This window comes from Carlito syrichta, unplaced genomic scaffold (assembly GCF_000164805.1).
Source record: "Carlito syrichta isolate Samal-C Ts95f unplaced genomic scaffold, Tarsius_syrichta-2.0.1 Scaffold305248, whole genome shotgun sequence".
Lineage (NCBI taxonomy): Eukaryota > Metazoa > Chordata > Mammalia > Primates > Tarsiidae > Carlito > Carlito syrichta.
The window spans coordinates 91,122-109,985 of NW_007249344.1; the positions used below are offsets into that span (position 1 = coordinate 91,122).

Sequence of the window (18,864 nt, forward strand, 5' to 3'; positions counted from 1 at the left end):
ACACAATTCTAAGGTACACCTTAGGACTGGCGTGCCCTTGAGCAGCTTCTGCCTCACCTGCACTGTGAGGGGTGAGGCTTATCTCAGCAAAAATGATCTGGAAAGATTTCTACAAGAGTTGAGGTGTACATGTTTGGGTTAAGCTTGAGATAGGCATAATTTCACCACTCTGTTTATTAGTAAATTTAGCTTGGGGGGGGCAGGCTTTTGTCTTTTATGTTTATTTCTAGTTTGTGACAGAAACTATAAGCCAAATGTTCCAGGATTTCCCAAATTACTAATTAAAATTGTCTTTCTTGAATGTTACATAAGTGGTTTCCTTAGAGATAGATCACTGTTGGAAACAATCTCTTTCCCTTTCCAAGACTTAATTTTGACTTTTATGGTACTTTTTGTGCTGTAAGGCATGAACTTGACTGATTTTGGAAGGGGGTATGGCATTACAGCCGAACTTTGCTTCTTGGCCAGTAAGAGGCATAATAGTTGTGTTGAGTTGGATCATGGGACATGGCCTATTTTGGATACATGTCTGAGGTATGAACATCTTTTGAGGGTGGGGTTTTTGGCAGCCAGGTATTATACCATGAAAATATATACCACAGACTTAAGGAGGTGTGAATTCCTGGGCACCAGCAGGTCAGAGCTGGACTTAATGTACCTGACTTCTTTACCTAGAAGTGAGCTGACTTTGTCACTTTGAAGTCACTAAGTGGTACCAATTCTAGTGAGAAATTTCTTATGACAACATTCACTCAGTAAGGAATTTGCTGTTTTGTCAGCCACTCATGTTTCAGTTGGTCATTTGAGAGCAGAATACAGGCAAAAACAAATGTAAGCTAGCTATCAGCAGGCTCAAACTCTTAGGAAGTACCAGAGCGTGGTCTTTGTCTTTGGAGTTGCAGGCACCTACGTTATCTGGGAAGGTCACAAGGCCAGGAACTCGGCACCTAAGATGTGAGGAAAAGAAGTAGGGAAAAAAACTTTGGCTTGTTTTTAGCTGGGGCAAATCATCTGGCACACTGAGCAATCCCTGCCTGCCTCCAGGAAAAGAGGACATTTCAAAAACACTTTTAAAAGCTTTAGAAACCTTAGCAAATTCAGTGCAGAGTGGGCTGGGACAGAAGAAAGGTAGGAGATTACTTTGTTATAAAAAACTTCGAGAAGTTTTTCAAAATTAACTTGACTATTCTTTTGAAGCCAGAGTCCTTAACAGGCATTGAGATATATTTCTCCATGAAGGCCTAACGGTAAAAATTGGAGATTTTGGTTTGGCAACCGTCAAGTCGCGCTGGAGTGGCTCTCAGCAGGTTGAACAGCCCACCGGATCCATCTTGTGGATGGTGAGGAATCTGGGTTCCCACTAGCATATTCTCGTTCAGGGGAAAAGGAACACCCTGGAGCTCTCTGTGCAAACTTATATGTCCCACAAATTCCAGATGACCCTTGCTGTCAACCAGTCTGGGGCCAATGTGGGTTTCCTTGAGGGGTCTGGAGGTAGAACCATTCTGAAGTTATGTGGATAGGTTGGCAAGCTGGGTGATGGAAGTGCTGGATCCTGCTCAGAGGCCAGGATTCCTGAGCTGCCTTCAGTCAGTGCCTGAGAGCTGGTACGTTATACCAGCACATGTGTTGCAGAAGAGCTTTCTGGGGGCTGAGGAATGGACTCTCCTAACTAACGGAAGGCACAGCCTGGTCCCAGGACTTCTGTGGGGCCCATCACGTAGTGATTAATGCACCTTGTCCCCGTAGGCCCCAGAGGTGATCCGAATGCAGGATAACAACCCGTTCAGTTTCCAGTCCGATGTCTACTCCTATGGCATTGTACTGTACGAGCTGATGACAGGGGAGCTCCCTTACTCCCACATCAATAACCGAGACCAGGTGAGTGTGCTGGTGCTTAAGGCCCCAACTCATAGGAGCCATGGGCCTCCTGCCAGCCTACGCAGTGAGAGGGCTGGCATTGTTACTTTCCATTATTCATCCCTCCATCTGTCCATCTGCTCAGCTGCTTTCTTTCCCTTAGATCATCTTCATGGTGGGCCGAGGGTATGCTTCCCCAGATCTTAGTAAGCTATACAAGAACTGCCCCAAAGCAATGAAGAGGCTGGTAGCTGACTGTGTGAAGAAAGTGAAGGAAGAGAGGCCTCTTTTCCCCCAGGTAAGACTTAGCTCAGGGCTGCTTGAATTGGACTAGTTAAAGCAGGAATTCTGAATGGTAGCATCTTGTGGAAGGTATTTTGTTTCCTAAGGGGGGGACCCAAGTCAGCCACAGCTCATGAGACTGTTGTGGGGCCTTTGTTTCAGATCCTGTCTTCCATTGAGCTGCTCCAGCACTCCCTACCGAAGATCAACCGGAGCGCCTCTGAGCCATCCCTGCATCGGGCGGCCCACACTGAGGATATCAATGCTTGCACGCTGACCACATCCCCAAGACTGCCTGCCTTCTAGTTGACTGCGCACCTGCACTCAGGCCATCGGGGAGGAAGAGAAGTCAGCAGGCACTTTTCTGCTCCCTTTCTACGGGGGCAGAATGCATGTTTTCAGAGAAGCTGCTACTAAGGACCTTCTAGACTGCTCACAGGGCCTTAACTTCATGTTGCCTTCTTTTCTACCCTTGGCCCTGGAAGAAGGAAGCCATTCACGATGCTGGTCAGTCCCGCCCCCCCATCCCCCATGCTCAGGGTCCCGCCTTCTCCAGAGGCACAATTGGATGCCAATGGTGATACAAAAGCTGGGGCCTCAGGTGCTGGCTAGGTGAGTATTTTTAGGGAAGGAAAGGTAGCAGGCAGTCCAGCCCTGATGTGGGACACGTGGGACTTTGGACGTCAGCTTCGGGGGGAATGCTTCTTACAGGAGGGACTTTCCTTCAGTTAGTGGTGCAGCGCCAGACATTTGCACAGAATGCACCAAACAGCCCAGGACTGCCGAAACTCCGGCTGCCCGAAGGAGCCTGCTTTGGTACTGTGGAACTTTACTTAGGGGACTTGTCCTCTTTTCACAGCCTCTGAGGTGTCATTATATCGGGATAGTCTTCCAGCAAGGCGCTTGGCCTGCCCTCCCCGTCTCAGCCCTCTCAGGAAGCAGTCTTCCGTCATGCTGAATCTCATCTTCCAAGAGCTGCCCCCATGGGGCGGGGCCACAGGGCCAGCCTTGTCTCTAGTCACATCATGTGTATGCAAGGAACGCAGGAACACAGGTTTTCTTGATGATTTGGGTTTTAATTTTGTTTTTATTGCGCCTGACAAAATACAGTCATCTGATGGTTCCTCAATTATGTTATTTTAATAAAATAAATTAAATTTAGGTTTAATGGCTGTTGCTCTTTGAAAGTAATACTGAACTCCCAGCTTGAGCTCTAAATTTGTTTATATCCTTCTGGAGCAGAACTCAAGCAGCAGGACACGGGCCCAGAGCCTGGACTGGGAATGAATTTAATTTAGTCTTTGTCTATGCTCTTTGTAATCCTTTACTGAAGAGTTAACTATAGAAACTAAGCAAAAAGCACTCTAAACTCAGGTAAGAGGTTAAGTAATGCATTTTATAAAATATTTGGTGTCTACAGCTTTTTTAAAAAAACAAAAATAGATAAATTCAGGCTTGGAGTGAGTTTATTCTGATAAAGTTGTGCTCGCCCTTCAAATTGACTACAGAAACTTGCCCTTAGTTCTCTTCAGGACCGCTGCTGGGTCAAAATCAGAAATGGTGGGTGCCAGGAAATCTTAACAACACTTCAAATCAAAGCCTGGCTTTACAGAGAAGAGACTGCTTGAGTGTAAATCACGCATTGTACCAGCAGGTGTGTATTGAAAGTCTGCAGTACGGGTGAGAGCAGGGACTTGGTTTCCCTGGAGGTCCCTGGCTGGAGATACATGCAGTAGGACTTGTGAGCTCCAGGCCCCCAGACACAAGGGCCTCCCTACCAGGGAAAAGATCTCTTTGCACTTTTACTTTGCTGCACAAATGGCAACAAGACTGCTGCCGACTTGGGACACTTGAAAGAGCTCAAAAGACTGTCCTTAAGCCCTACGTAAAATTTCATGCTACAGCTGTATGATGCTTACTGTACATTGTGTGCTCTGGACAAGCTCTGTATAAATCAAAATTTTTGCCACACTAGGTATTTAATAGAAAAATCTGCTATAGAAGAATCCTCTCAATTCACCATTGAATTCACCGAATCCTTTGGTAAGAAAATGTATCTGCTGCATTAGGAACAGGTGCAAGTTTACTGTTTCAGAGAAAAAGATCAGGAAGGACAGGAGCTGGGATAGTTTTTAAAGCAGTCAATCAAAATGCTCTGAGTGGTTAGCTGGTCCCCCTGAAGGGGCCTGAAGTGTAACTAAGGTAGCGACTATGATTATCTGAAGCAATTCCGTACATGTAGTAGGTTACTGTATACACTTCACTCTTCCCATGGCTGTAATAACGGAGAGTGGCTAAGATCAAGGGTAAGTACAACCCCACTCAAATCCACACAGCACACCACCGCAGACTGCAGTACAGGGAAGCTCTGCACACCCTGGCTTGGGACAGTATCAGCCGGTGGAGCCCAAGATGCAGAGGTGACTATCTCCTTCTAGGGTTCTGACGACTCCACTCCAGAAAGATGCATGAAGAGGTCCCCAAGCTCTGTCATGTCAGCGTCCTCAGAGTTAGGGACATGCTGGCTTTCTCGGTTCTCGATGAAGTCCCAGAGCCGCACTGAATTAAAGAACTGCAAAAAGAGCAAACATGTCTGGTTACTGCCAAAGGCAACAGGAAGGGTGGGTGGCTTGATTTTTCTTTTGCCCACCCTCACTTTTCTGTGAAAACTTTAGAGAGGGGGCCAGGAATGGTACCCAGAAGTGCCCCCCAGCTCAGTGTCCCCGACTAGAGATGGCGATGTCCTTACCCTCACGGTGCCTTCAGAACTCAGCTGTTTCCGCGGCTTCTCGGGCTCGGCTAGCCGCCCATCAGGGTAAGCATGGCGGTACAGGCATTTGCTTCCAAATGGGCAGGTCCCCTTGCCCTGCTCAAAGTATTTACAAGCTTTTTTCCTGAAAAGCAGAAAAGGCCGGTGGGAGAATGTGGAGTACAGACGGGCCCACTGCCTTCCTCCATCCTCACCGGTGATGCCAGGGGTAGGTCAGCCTCGCGTTACAGGTAGGGAAACAGGTTAAATGACATCTCCGGTCGTACATAGCTGGGTTCTGATTTCCAAGCTGGCTAATATCCCCACTGACGTGCAGCCCCGCACAGGATGTCGGTAAACCTGTTGGGCACTGGCTGTGTGGAACCTCCAGGCAGCCCCTGTACCTCCCAGGCCACCAGGCGGCAGCCAGAGAGCTAAGCCAGGCCTATCACACCTCTGGGCACCAAGGTCTGAAGCTGAGCCACTTGCCTCCACCCCGAGTTCCCAAAGTCCTCCACTCAGGTTTTCCTCCTGGCTGGCACTGCTGTCTGGTGACTACAGGATACTGGGGTGTAGGAGTCACAGGGAAAGCAGTGTATTTTGGCAGGTGGCTACAGCTACAGGGCTCATTCCAGTTTCCCTTTGCCCACCCTCTAGGGCAGAGCTTCTTAACTCTTCACATGCTTTGGACCTCTTTTCAAGGCAGTGTTTTTTGGGTTTTCCATACCCCATGGGTAGTGTGCCAATGTAGAGGGTTGAAGGAGCACATCAGCATAAACACCCAATTGGAACACTTAGGAACACTATGCCTGTCAGGGTATAGGACAGTGTTTATAAATGCTTAAAACACACATCTGTAGAATATAGTTATCACAAAGTTCAGAATGTTCCCCTTTCCAAAGAACCCTGCTCCTGAGGAAACTCTCAGTCAAATAAAGAATTCCCATTTTTTTCTTGCTCAAATGCAATATGGCTCATCCAATCATAAGTGACCCCAAACTGAGATGCCCAAAAAACCAGGGGGACCTGGGAAGACTGGAGGAAAGGGAAAGTTGTAGAAACAAAGCCAAATCCCAGCAGCAAGGGCAGGCTGAAGGGGCAGCTGGGGTCTGTGACAGTGGTAGGTGACAAGAATGGGGGAGAGGTGGAGATTCCTGACCCCAGTGGTTTAGTTGTGTCTTCTCAGATCACGGGAGGTTGCAGGCCAGTGGTGAAGCTCTCTGAACAGACTTCAGAGCAGCATAAAGAGCTCCCTGATGGCTTCGCACACAGGCAGCTGAGAAGTGGCTTCCAGCAGAGCAGCTGTGTGGAGTGACTGCTCTCACCAGAGTTACTAGACAGCTCCAGGGCATCCCAGGGCACTTGCTAGTAGACTCATCAGGTTAAAATAAATGATTCTCTAGTCCCACTTCTGTGATCACTGTTCTTTATCTCCCCTCACCCCTATTTGGTCACCAAAGCCAAATGCCTCCAGGTCACTCTGACTCCCTCTTTGCGCTCAGCTCTCGCATCCAACCATGTTACTTCTGTTTCCAAACCACCTCCTCAAATCTACCTGTCCTTTCGGTTCCCACACTGGTAATGCTGTCAGGTCGCATCCTCTGCTGACCACCTGCTGTTTCTTAATTGGCCTCCCTCCAACCTCCTTCAACAGTTTCCAATGTTTTCACAGCACAGAAGAGCTACTTTTGTTTTTTTTTTTTTGTGTAGGAGTTTCGCTGTTGCCCAGGCTGCTGGAGTGCAGTGGCACACTCAGGGCCATGGCAGCCTCAGCTACTGGGCTCAGGTGATCCGCCTCAGCCTTCCAAGTAGCTGGAACCACAGACACACACCACCACACCTAGCCAATGTTTTGATTTATTGTAGAGATGAAGTGCAACCCGTTCTTAAAGACAGGTCAGAGGCCAGACATTGTGGCTCATACCTGCACTTTGGGTGGTGGAGGTGAGAGGACTGCCTGAGTCCAGGGGTTCAAGACCAGCCTGGGCAACTTGGTGAGACCTCATCTCTACAGTAAATTAAAAAATTAGCTGGGCATGGTGGTGTGTGTCTGTGGTTCCAGCTACTTGGAAGGCTGAGGTGGAAGGATCGCCGGAGCCCAGCAGGTCAAGGCTCCGGTGGCCGGGAGCGGCCACTGCACTCTAGTCTGGGCGACAGTGAGACTCCAACTCAAAAAAAAAAGAAGGAAACTGGTCACTAGGATCCAGGGTTCCCTTGGACTCCAGTCTGTCTTTTTCCCTGTAGGTCCCACCACACACATCCTTCTACACACCTTTTTTTTTTTTGAGTAGGAGTCTCACTATCACTCAGGCTGGAGTGCAGTGACATGCTCATAGCCACTGCAGCCTCGACCTGCTGGGCTCCACGCCCAACTAATTTTTTTTATCTATCGTAGAGACAAGATCTCACCAAATTGCCCAGGTTAGTCTCGAACCCACAGGCTCAGGCAATTCTCTCGCCTCCACCACTCAAAGTGCTGGGATTACATGTGTGAGCCACCGTGCTCAGCTTACACACCTAATTCAACCCCAAGAACCATTCCCACTGCCCTCAGACAAAACACCTGCACCCTTCGGTGCCCATATCCTTCTGCCCCTCCCCACACAGATAGACTCTTCCTGTGTCATGGCTCAGGGTCCCTGTACTGCTCCCCTGCATTTCCAGGTGGATTCACATGCTTTCTCTATGGCTTGAGCCTCTCATGAAGAATTTGTCACCAGAAAACCTGTATCATAATTGCCCTTTTGCAATTTTCCACAAAATTATCTTACTAATCTCTACAATCCCCGTGGTGCTTAGCTTGAAGGTGGCTGGCACTCAGTAAATGTTTGTGGGATGCGTAAAAAACACAGCCCTCAAAGGAAAGCAAAGCCAGGAATGATTCCAACAGTAATAATATGAGAATCTTCAGACTACTCAGCAGAGCTCCTTTCTACAGGCTGGGACCCCTCAGCCTTGCCAAGCCTGCCATCTTGTGGACACACAGTTAAGATCACCACATAAGGAAAAATGGTAAAAAGGGAATATGAGACATAAAGGAACCATTTAAAAAGGTAACATACAAGCCGGGCTCGGTGGCTCAGCCTGTAATCCCGTGCTCAGCCTGTAATCCCGTGCTCAGCCTGTAATCCCGTGCTCAGCCTGTAATCTCGCGCCTTTGGGAGGCTGAGGTGAGTGGATTGCTTGAGCCCGCGGGTTCGAGACCCGCCTGGGCAGCAAGACCTCATCTCTACAATAAATCAAAAAATCAGCCGGGCGTGGTAGCGCACCCTGTAGTTCCGGCTACTCGGAAGGCGGAAGGATGGCCAGAGCCCAGCAGGTCGAGGCTGCGGTGGCCGGGAGCGCCCACGGCACTCCAGTCTGGGCGACAGAGCGAGATTCCAACTCAAAAAACAAAAATAAAAAAGGTAACATACAGTCTCACCTTTAGTAGGGTAAAGTAATCTTCTACTAGACCTGAACTTTCTGCAGATAACTATAAATACAAATTTTTTTTTTAAAACCTGAAGGCACTGGAGAATGAGCAAAAGTAGGATGATTCTTCAGAGGAGTAACGTAAGGAAGAATGGAATGGCCAGGGTATTCCTGGCCTTTTTAAAAATAGATTTTAGCTGAGAGTAGGCCAAAGTCTGCACCATGCAGGGTGGCTATAATTCCAGTGGGAAATCTCGTCTGTCTGGCCTTAAGAACCGAGAGATGAATGTGAAGAAATCACAGCCATTGGAAAGCGAGGAAACAATCTCACAAAGAAAGGGGCCTGAGAAGGAATGCGCAGAGGCCATGTATTAAATCTGCCCAAATCTCACATGAATGTAGCAGGCTCAAAGCAATTCACTCAAGAATAGTATAAAAACTGAACAGATTTGAACTGCAGAGCTGCCTGAGTTTGAGTTAAAACAATTCACCTGCCTGTTAAAAACATCAACACTTTACAGACCAATCCAACAGAATCCAGAGTCTTCACAATGTAACATTTACAATGTCAAGGATAAAATCTAAAATTGCTAGACATGAAGAATTGGGAGACCTATTCTCAAAAGACAATAGAGACCAACTTCAAAATGAAAAGAATTTCAAAGCAGCTACTGTAAGTATGTTCAAGGAAATTAACAGAAAAGGAAAAAAGATTGGAAAAAAAAATGAACAGAACCCTAGAGGCCTAAGGGATGATATCAAAAAGTCGATGTGGAATCAGAGTTTCAGCAGAAGAAAAAAAACAGAGTGGGAAAAAAAATTGATGAAACAATGGCCAAAATTTCCCTAAAATTTGGTAAATGACATAAACTTAGAGATTCAGGTAATATTGAGCAGTATAACAGGAAAAACATCAAAATGCTGAAAAAGGGAAAATTCTGAACGCAACCCAAGAAAAATGACACATTATAAATGAAATTACCACTGAGTTATCAGAGACTACAGCTGCCAGATTATAGTAGCAGGACATCTGCCAAGTGCTAAAAGAAGAAAAAAAGTTCGCCTCAGCCTTTTCTTTATTTTTGAGTCAGTCTCACTCTGTCGTCCAGGCTGGAGTGCAGTGGCACGTTCATGGCTCACCAAAGCCTTGGCTTCCTGGACTCAGGTGATCTTTCTGCCTCAGCCTCCTGAGTAGCTGAGACTACAGGTGCACACCACCACTCCCAGCTATGTCTTACTATGCTGTCCACACTGGTTTTGAACTCCAGGGCTCAAGTGATCCTCCTGCCTCAGCCTCCCAGAGTACTGGGATTATAGGTGTAAGCCACCATGCCTGACCTACTAGACCAATATATTCCATGAAAATATCCTTCAGGCCGGGTGTGGTGGCTCACTCTGACTCAAAAAAAGAAAAAGTTGAGTTGAAAGGGCTGGGAAGCCCTTTGGGAGGCGGAGGTGAGAGGATGCCTAAGCCCTGGCGCTCGAGACCAGCCTGGGCAATTAACTTGGTGAGACCTTGTTTCTATAGTAAATCAGCAACAAAAAAAATTAGCTGGGCGTGGTGGTGTGCACCTGTGGTTCCGGCTACTGGGAAGGCTGAGGCGGAAGGATCGCCGGAGCCCAGCGGGTCGAGGCTGCGGTGGCCGGGAGCGGCCGCTGCACTCCAGTCTAGGCGAGAGCGAGACTCCGACTCAAAAAAACAACAACAAAACCCTATGATGGCTTCCCATCTCATTCAGAATAAAGAGCTTCATCCCCTAGGAACCTACAAAGCTCTACACAACTGCTCCTCGCCCTGCCCCACCAGCCCTGTCTTCATCTCCACTCACCCTCTCCTCCAGCTACTTTGTGCCATTCTTCAAACAATCCAGACACACTCCTGGCTCAGACTCTTTGCAGTGACTGTTCCCTCCATTTGCTCGTTGCCTCACCTCCTCTGAGTCTTTGCTCACAGACGACCTCATGGAGGCATTCCAGGGCCTCCCACACTGAATGCAGCCCTCCTTCCTTTCTAGTCCCTGGCCCCTGGCTTCACATCCATCCTGAGCCCTGATCACCATCCCATACATGCTTTCCTTGTTTAGCTTATTTGTCCCTTATTATTCTTATTTGTTATTTTCCTTCCCTAGAACATGTGCTGTGTGAGGGCTCGGATTCTTTAGTGCTTTATCCCCAGCACTAAAAAGGGCCTATTATAAAGGAGGATCCTCAACAGATAGCTGCTGACCAAACGAATGATCACAGACACCAAGTTGACCTTTGCCCCAAAAACCAGGGTTCCTAGGGAACGCTGCTCAGCACAGAAACTAAACAAGCTCACATCACTATGCCCTTGCTCACTGCTGCATCACAGAGCTCAGCCTAGTGCCTGAGAGAAGGATGAGGCCCCAAGACCACATTCCCGGGAGGGAGGGGGAGGCCGGAAGGTGAGGACACACACCACCAGCAGAGTCAGGCACCATGTGCACATCTAAGCTCAAAGCACTTACCCCATTCCCTGTTTGAAAGCTTCAATCAACTCGTTCTTTTTATTCTGATCTTCCACCCAATACACACTCGGAATTACAAATTCTGATATTACACGGCATTCTGGACAAGACCTGAAATAAGAATTAGGTTAGTAAGGAACAGATCACGTTATAAATCCTAGGCACACTCAGCTACACCCTTGTGCAAATGCATGACCACCACATGCATTTCCTTAACCAGGAATTTCAAAAAACTAAATCACAATTACCTAAGAACCTTATTTACTATTAAAAAACAGGGTTTTCTCAATAATAAGACAGATAACTCAGTTTTAAAATGTGCAAAGGATCTGAGTAGGCATTTCTCCAAAATGGTCAATAAGCATATCAAAGGATGTTCTAGTATCATTAGTTATCAGGGAAATGCATATCAAGACAGCAGGATATCAATTCACATCCACTAGGATGGCTAAAATTAGAAATAAAGACAAAATAAGTGTTGGAGAGGAAGTGGAGAAATAACCCTCATACACTGCTGGAGGGAATATAAAACGGTGCAGTCACTTTGAAAAACAGTCTGGCAACATAAAACCCAGCAATTCCACTCCTAGGTATATACCCAAGAGAAATAGAAACATAGGTCCACCCAAAAAACTTGTATACAATGTTCACAGCAGCATTACTCATAATAACTAAAAAGTGGAAACGGCCGGGCACAGTAGCTCACGCCTATAATCCCAGCACTTCGGGAGGCCAAGGGGAGAGGACTGCCTGAGCCCAAGGGTTCGAGACTGGCTTGGCAAGACCTCACCTCTACAATAAATCAAAAAATTAACCAGGCTTGGTGGCGCACACCTATAGTCCCAGCCACTTGGAAGGCTGAAGCAGAAGGATCGCCGGAGCCCAGCAGGTCGAGACTGCGGTGGCCGGGAGCAGCCACTGCACTCCAGCCTGGGTGACAGAGTGAGACTCCGACTCAAAAAAAAAAAGCAGAAACAACTCAAATGTCCACCAGCTGAAGAATGGATAAACAAAATGTGGTCTGTCCATTCAATGGAATGTTAGCCAAGACACGAATGATATACTGACACACACTGTCATCAGGATGCACTAAGAAACATTATGCTAAGTAAAAGTGGTCAGTCACAAAGGCCATATATTACATGATTCCATTTATACTAAGTGTCCAGAATAGGCAGCTCTATAGAGTCAGAAGCTAGATTAGTAGAGTGCTAAATCGTGCACTTTTGTCTCAATGAAGCTGCTATTTTATCATGCAATGTGTGATTTTAAGCAAGTGACTTGACCTCACCACCCTCAGTCTCCTTATCTGTAAATGAGGAGGATCTTTGAGAAAATAATGCAAGCTGAGGAGTGAGAAGAGTTCCTAGCAGTACAAAGCATGCCGCCCCCTCTCAATGAGTTAGTCCTCCCTTGTCCTACTGGAGAGCACATCCTATGGACTGGGATTATGCAGAATGTTTTATACACATTACTTCCATTTAATCCTCAAATAATCCTACTTCTGTTTTTTTTGTTTGTTTGTTTGTTTTGAGTTGGAGTCTCACTCTGTCGCCCAGACTGGAGTGCAGCTGAGGTCTCACCAAGTTGCCCAGGTGGGTCTCGAACCCGTGGCCTCAGGCAATCCACTCACCTCAGCCTCCCAAAGCGCAGGATTACAGGCTGAGCCATGGAGCCCGGCTCCTACTTCTGTTTTAAGTGGGAAAAAAAATGAAGCTCAAAAAGGTTAATTGGCAGTTGGACTACAGGCAATTACTAGTTAGTACTAGATTTAAATGCAAATTTAGATAACAGGCCAGTGGCATTTTTAAACACCTTTTTGCAGAGATGATATCTGATGGGTTTCCCAACACCTTAAAAGCTTGGTAGAAATTATTACCTATCTTTCATAGCAACAGGCACGTGGACTTAGGAAGATTAAGTGATTTGCCCGAATTCATGCAGCCAAGGGCCTGGATTCACCAGTGACTGTGCATTAAAACAACTCTGGAGGGCAAGGAAAGGCTTAAAAGATGGAAGAAGGTCCCAAATCAAACATTCTCCCAGCTTCTGTAGGTAAGACCACTGACTATACTTACTTAATGATTGGGTTTTCAAACTGCTTGGCACACCGCCACTGCCGGATACAGGACAGGCAGTACGTGTGATTGCAGTTGGAGAGAATCCCAAATCTCCTCTCAGACGCAGAGGCCTTCTCCAGGATCACTTCCATGCAGATACTGCACACTTTGTCCTGACTTGCCTGGAAGGCAAAGGCCTTTTCCATCTCATGTTCAAAGGTTGACATGCAGATCTAAAGTACAGACAGGAAGGAGGGGTCACCAAGGAGCGGTGAGAGGCTGGGAGTAGCTGCAGCCACACTGCCACAGCTGAGATCAGGAAGGAACCCTGACAGCGGCTGCTAAGTTCAGCCCCTAAATTCAGAACACCAAGATCTCTCTCAGACCACATATAGCACTTCAAAACAGCAATCGTCCAGTCCTTTGCTTTCCCTAGTACGACATGGTCACCTCCAATTTAGAGTCTAGACCAAAGGGATCCAAAAAGGTTAAGAGGACGAGCGGAGGGTTGCAGAGTCCATAGGAACTGAGACCCCCATCTCCCTGCTTCTCTGGGCACTGACTTCCATGACTGCCACGCCAACATCAGAAATAAACATCAGAAAAAGCTGACTCATACTTAACATGAGGCTGGCAGCCCAGTCACAGGTAAGCCGATAATTTCATGAATTCTTCCATTCACTAGGTGTGCCCTGAATTTCTTCTATGTGCCAGCATTTGAAGAAACGTAAAGAGTGAGAAGACCTAGGCCCAGCCTTTGGGAGCTCAGTGTGCCCAGATCTGAGAGAGGCCAAAACTCATAGCACAAAGACCCTCACACACTTGCATACAGAAGAAAGCTCTAACCCCCTGCTTTCCTGGGAAAGCGATGGAAGTAGCTCCTCCCCCATCAGCACCCAGAGCCAGCACTGATTCAACCCTCGTTTCCCTGGGATACACTGTCCACATGCATTAGGCAATCCCTCCTGGAGAGAGAATCCTTCTCCAACAGGGGTGGCCAGCACAATTTGGTCCCTTCTCAGGATTTACCCCTAACCTAAAGTTACCAGGTCTCTGACACTGTAACCAGAAGTTTCTCCCTGTCTCTTATCCAGCTTCATATTCCCGTACTGAGCACAGAGTCTAGCATGAGCCAGAGTCTCCTAAACTCGACAGACATTAATTAATGACTGTAAAGGGTCATTTCAACACTTGGCTCCTCAGATTCTATGATTGGGCTCCTCAAATCATCCAAAATTCAGTTTAGCTGGATCCTAGCCACAATGATTGGATGGGAGGGAGACTGTATTTTTATTTGTGTCTGTGTATATGTCAGAGGGAGAGAGAGAGAGAGAGAGAGAACGAGAGAGAGAGAGAGAGAGAGAGAGAGAGAGAGAGAGAGAGAGAGAGAGAGACATCATGTTCCTTAGCTAGATCTGTTCTTTGAACTTTGCATTGTTTTATGTTTCTAATGCCTTGTCTACTTCTCTTTATTCTAAATAATCAAATATTGACAAAATGACAACAGGAAAAAGAAAATAGTATGTAAATATGCCAGGTACATAATGTGGGTACTACTGGCAGGAAGATGCCAGTAGAAATATCATGATTCTGTCACTTTGCACATTTCAGAGTTCTTCTTTTTCACTTCTCTCTCTCCCTTTTAAAAATTTTTTTTGGTTTTCAATGTCCTGTTTAGAACATTTCAGATTTCTTAAAATGAGTTCATGGAAAGGTTTGCAGTGTTACCTTCTCGTGAGCCTTCCTCTGCTCTGGGTCGAAGGGATGCAGGACTTGCAGCCTACAGATTTCACACACTTCCCCATGCAGGTAGACACAGGCATCCCCAAATCGGCACTCCCCCGCGGCTGCATAGGGACACAGCTGCTGCTCGCTGCTGAAGGAGCTGCTGGCCTCCAGGTCATCAAGGCCACTCCTGATGGCATCAAGGTAGGAATGCGGCTTCATCTCTGGGCTGGACTGGGGGTCACTGCAGCTGCCTGGATTACTCACCATGCTCAGGTAAGTCTTTTCTTCAGCTATGCCAGAGAGATCTGAATACAAAACACACATTACACATGCACATGATAACTGGTCTAGTCTTTCTGGTAAGCTGTTAATCCAAACCTAGCAAACGAAGCAACTGTGACCTAAGGAATCCCACTCTTGAGAACATATAGCAAAAAACAGGCCAAAAGAGAAACATAAAAGGAACAGTATAAAATGTTCATAGTGACATCACTTTTTTTTTTAAAAGTCAGGGTCTCACTCTGTTGCCCAGACTAGAGTGTAGTGTCACAATCACAGCTCACCTCAGTCTCAAACTCCTGTGCTCAAGCGACCTTCTCACCTCAGCCTCCTGAGTAGCTAGCTATAGCTGGGATTACACACACGCAGCACCATATCGAGCTTTTTTTTGTTGGTAGAGATGATGTCTCACTATATTGCCTAGGCTGGTCAATATTACTCATAATACTTAAATCAGAAAACATAAATGGCAAGACAGGAAGACAGCAAAACAGAACACAATATATTTATACATAAGAACACTAAAGTTGCTGTTTTAAAATGGCAAATATGAAAATGTCAACACATGACCCAGCTAACATTAAAACAAGCAAACTCAAAAACATTCAGTTAGGCCAGGTGTGGTGGCTCAAGCCTGTGATCCCAGCACTTTGGGAGACCGAGGCAAAGAGGATTACCTGAGACTAGGGGTTTGAGACCAGCCTGGGTAACCTGGCAAGACCTCATCTTACAATAAAATCAAAAAATTAGCTGGGCATGGTAATGTGCACCCATAGTTCCAGCTACTTGAAAGGTTGAGGAGGAAGGATCGCCGGAGCCCAGTAGGTCGAGGCTGCGGTGGCCATGAGTGTGCCACTGCACTCCAGTCTGAGCAACAGAGCGAGACTCCAACTCAACGAAAAAATTCAGTCAAAGGGAATTTAGAATGAGTCAACTGAATATCGTGGTTTCTTTATACCAGTAAAGTCACCTATCATTTTAAAGTGAACTAGAATAAAAGCCTAGAGCAAATCCATGGGTCCTGATGCCAGTGTTAAATTGCCCTATGGCAACCCCCTTCTCACACCAGGACCTGCCGCCTTCCTGTCGCACACACTTCCAAAAATGTTAGAGGCAAAATACTTCACTGGATTTCTTGTTTGCTGACGATGGAATCTGCCCATCTTACCGTGCATAATTCCAAGAACTAGAAATCTCTTCTAGATTTGAGGACCGGCCAGTAAAAACAATGTTTACAATTTGTAGCTTTCTTCCACCTCAAATCCTGTTTCGGGGCACAGACCACATACCAAACACCAGCACACTATTCTGTTCCCAAAGGTGCAATCTAAAATATCAAATGTTGGTCAGTATAAGAGCTAAGAGGCGGGGCTCGGTGGATCAGCCTGTAATCCCAGCACTTTGGGAGGCTGAGGCGAGTGGATTGCCTAAGTCAGCAGGTTCGAGACCAGCCCAGGAAACTTGGTGAGACCTCATCTTTACAATAAATAAAAAAATTAGCCAGGCATGATAGCGCACACCTATAGTTCCAGCTGCTTGGAAGGCTGAGGCAGAAGGATTGCTGGCACCCAGCAGGTTGGTAGCCACGAGTATGCCAGCCTGGGTGACGGAGTGAGACTCCAACTCAAAAAAAAAAAAAAAAAAAGCCGGGCTCGGTGGCTCAGCCTGTAATCCCACGCCTTTGGGAGGCTGAGGTGAGTGGATTGCCTGAGCCCGCGGGTTTGAAACCACCTGGGCAGCCTCATCTCTACAATAAATCAAAAAATCAGCCAGGCGTGGTAGCGCATGCCTGTAATTCTGGCTTCTCGGAAGGCTAAGGCGGAAGGATCGCCGGAGCCCAGCAGGTTGAAGCTGCAGTGGCCGGGAGCGGCCACTGCACTCCAGTCTGGACGACCGAGTGAGACTCCAACTCAAAAAAATTAATTAATTAATTAATTAATTTTAAAAACTAAGACTACACACTGACCTAAAGGCCAAACAGTGAAATATGCTCTTTTTCATAGTTTTTCATTTTGAAATGAGGAACTTGATGCTTCTTATCAACTGGGCAACTACCACACGAAGGTGGTAGTTCCATCTTGACAAAAAGAGCCCTTTTTAGGTTTGGTCAGGCCATATTTGGAGCTTAATCCAGCCTTGAACATGAGGGCGAATGTATCACCCGAATGTGCTGCGGTCACACAGACTGTTTTCCCAGGACAGTTCTGGAGTCTCTCCATTTGGACAACCTAGAAGGGTACTCAGGTTAGGAGCCCTCCTGACAAGGGACAGCCAGAAGGGAGCACCAGGGAAGCATCAAGCAAGACAGCTTTTCAAAAAGACACAGTGAAAGGCTTCTGCTCACTCACTTCGGTCTCTAAGAACCAGCGTTCTCTTTTCACGCTTCCCAGGCCCATGTGAGTTAGTCTTCACGACAGATGCTGTGAGGTCAGATGGGGGGTGAGGACTGTGGAAACCTGGGGAGGGCGTGCTGTGGAGCATGCTGCCCACAGGACCACAGGCTGCAGCAGAGGGCCTCGTGTGGTCGTATCTAAACAAAACACACACAGTAGATACATTATGGACACACCACCCCCACATGCTGCTCACACACCCCAGATATCAATGGCTCCCTTCTGCTCTACTTGCTGAGGTGGAGAAAGAGACCATCTTTCCAATATTTAAACTCTAACTTATCAATGAGTAACCGCTGCTGGGCAATTCAGCATAAGTGAGACATCTTCATTTGAGCGTCCCATGAGATGTGAGTTCTTGAAACTTGAGTGGAGACAGACATACTACCCCAGACCATTCAAAGAAAGCCTGGAAGTTCCAAACAGATGTTGAGCTGAAATCTGACGCCTAATTGATCCTGTGTTCTTTTGGGCAGGAGTCCCAAAGTGTTGAGGAAGGCCTGTGTAACAGCTGGAAGACGGGCCTCTCCCTGGCTCTCTCTCTGGGGTACCCACTTGCAGAGGGAGGGCAGGATAGGCCAACTTCCATCATCTCCCACTGCACAGAGAAAGGAGTAGAAGCTTTGCAGAACAGGAAAGAAAAAGATCAGCTCTTTGCTACAAAAGCATGAATAGGTTTTTGAAGTATTTTCCCATCCAGAGGGTACAAAACTTGCCAAAAGAAGACTCTGTATGCACATAAATGCTCCCTGCAGTAGTACTTGTGCCAAAAAACTAGAAGCCACTTAAGCATCTAATAGAGGAATAATTAATAAAATGATGCTACACTAACATTATGAGACACTATAAAATTACAGTTAGGAGATAAAGCAACAGCATAGGAAAAAAGCTTATGACATGTTATATGGGAAAAAGAGCAAGATATAAAATCCTATGTAAACTGTGAGTAAAATTGCATAACTATATATTCATAAGAATAAGGCCTGAAAATTAGTTTTGAAAAATTAAAAATTGTTTTAGGGCACTGAAATTGAGGTTTTAAACTTATCTGCCACACTTTTTATTAACTTTTAGATTAAAATATCCCCCATCAAGACCCATGCTCCAAATGAAGTCAGTGCAACAGCTGGAGCCCATCGTGGAGTCCTTGCCTGCACCGAGGTCCATAGGCACAGTAGCCCTTCTGATAGTACTTGCAGATGGTAGATGGCTTGCTGTTTGCCAAATCATGTGAGAACAGACACTGGCTTCCTTCCCGACACACACCATGCATAAAATACCTGAAGAGACAAGCACAGGCATAAAAAAACCTTTAGAAGTACACTTTGCGGGCAAACCCTTCAGGTTCCCTCCCACTTTGGGAGCTTTTCTGTCCTCTCAATAAATCTTGCTTCAAAAAAAAAGGGACACTTTGCTTTATAAAATCAACATATTCTTGAACCTAGCAAATACTTACCAACCATATATTATGTATCAAAGCTCTATTAGGCACTGAAGATATACACATTTCCTTAATTCTAAGACATGAGTTTAGAGGCACCATAATGACTCAGTGACAGCTTTTCTAGGAGAAAATAAATGATCTCTTAAGTTTCTATCTTTAATTATAT

General features: G+C 46.4%; 2 protein-coding genes across 5 annotated transcripts in view; one reads left to right on the forward strand and one right to left on the reverse strand.

Moving 5' to 3' along the window:
* Positions 1-3,303, forward strand: part of RAF1 (Raf-1 proto-oncogene, serine/threonine kinase) — a 32,547-nt gene extending 29,244 nt beyond the window's left edge. For all 4 annotated transcript variants that reach the window (XM_021714121.1, XM_008061419.1, XM_021714122.1 and 1 more), the window contains 4 exons: positions 1,222-1,340; positions 1,750-1,881; positions 2,024-2,158; positions 2,305-3,303. In XM_021714121.1, the coding sequence (XP_021569796.1) occupies positions 1,222-1,340; positions 1,750-1,881; positions 2,024-2,158; positions 2,305-2,448 (530 nt within the window). In that variant the 3' untranslated portion in view covers positions 2,449-3,303. The remainder of the gene's footprint in view (positions 1-1,221; positions 1,341-1,749; positions 1,882-2,023; positions 2,159-2,304) is intronic.
* Positions 3,304-3,519: 216 nt separating this feature from the next.
* MKRN2 (makorin ring finger protein 2) lies at positions 3,520-18,539 on the reverse strand. Its single transcript, XM_008061420.2, has 7 exons — positions 18,406-18,539; positions 17,210-17,391; positions 14,583-14,887; positions 12,873-13,087; positions 10,795-10,905; positions 4,892-5,036; positions 3,520-4,714 (listed from the first exon to the last, which is right to left on the reverse strand). Exons 1-7 carry the CDS (start codon positions 18,525-18,527, stop codon positions 4,577-4,579), a joined length of 1,218 nt encoding a protein of 405 aa, XP_008059611.1. The 5' UTR covers positions 18,528-18,539; the 3' UTR covers positions 3,520-4,576.
* Positions 18,540-18,864: the final 325 nt, after the last annotated feature.

Bases quoted from the DNA above. Each gene is read 5' to 3' on its own strand.
- MKRN2 (XM_008061420.2), bottom strand. From the start codon at position 18,527: ATGCATGGTGTGTGTCGGGAAGGAAGCCAGTGTCTGTTCTCACATGAT. The intron at 14,888-17,209 runs GTGAGTGAGCAG...TTTTGTATTCAG, and splicing joins GCTGGTTCTTAGAGACCGAA to ATCTCTCTGGCATAGCTGAA. The intron at 13,088-14,582 runs GTAACACTGCAA...TCTGTACTTTAG, and splicing joins AGAGGAAGGCTCACGAGAAG to ATCTGCATGTCAACCTTTGA.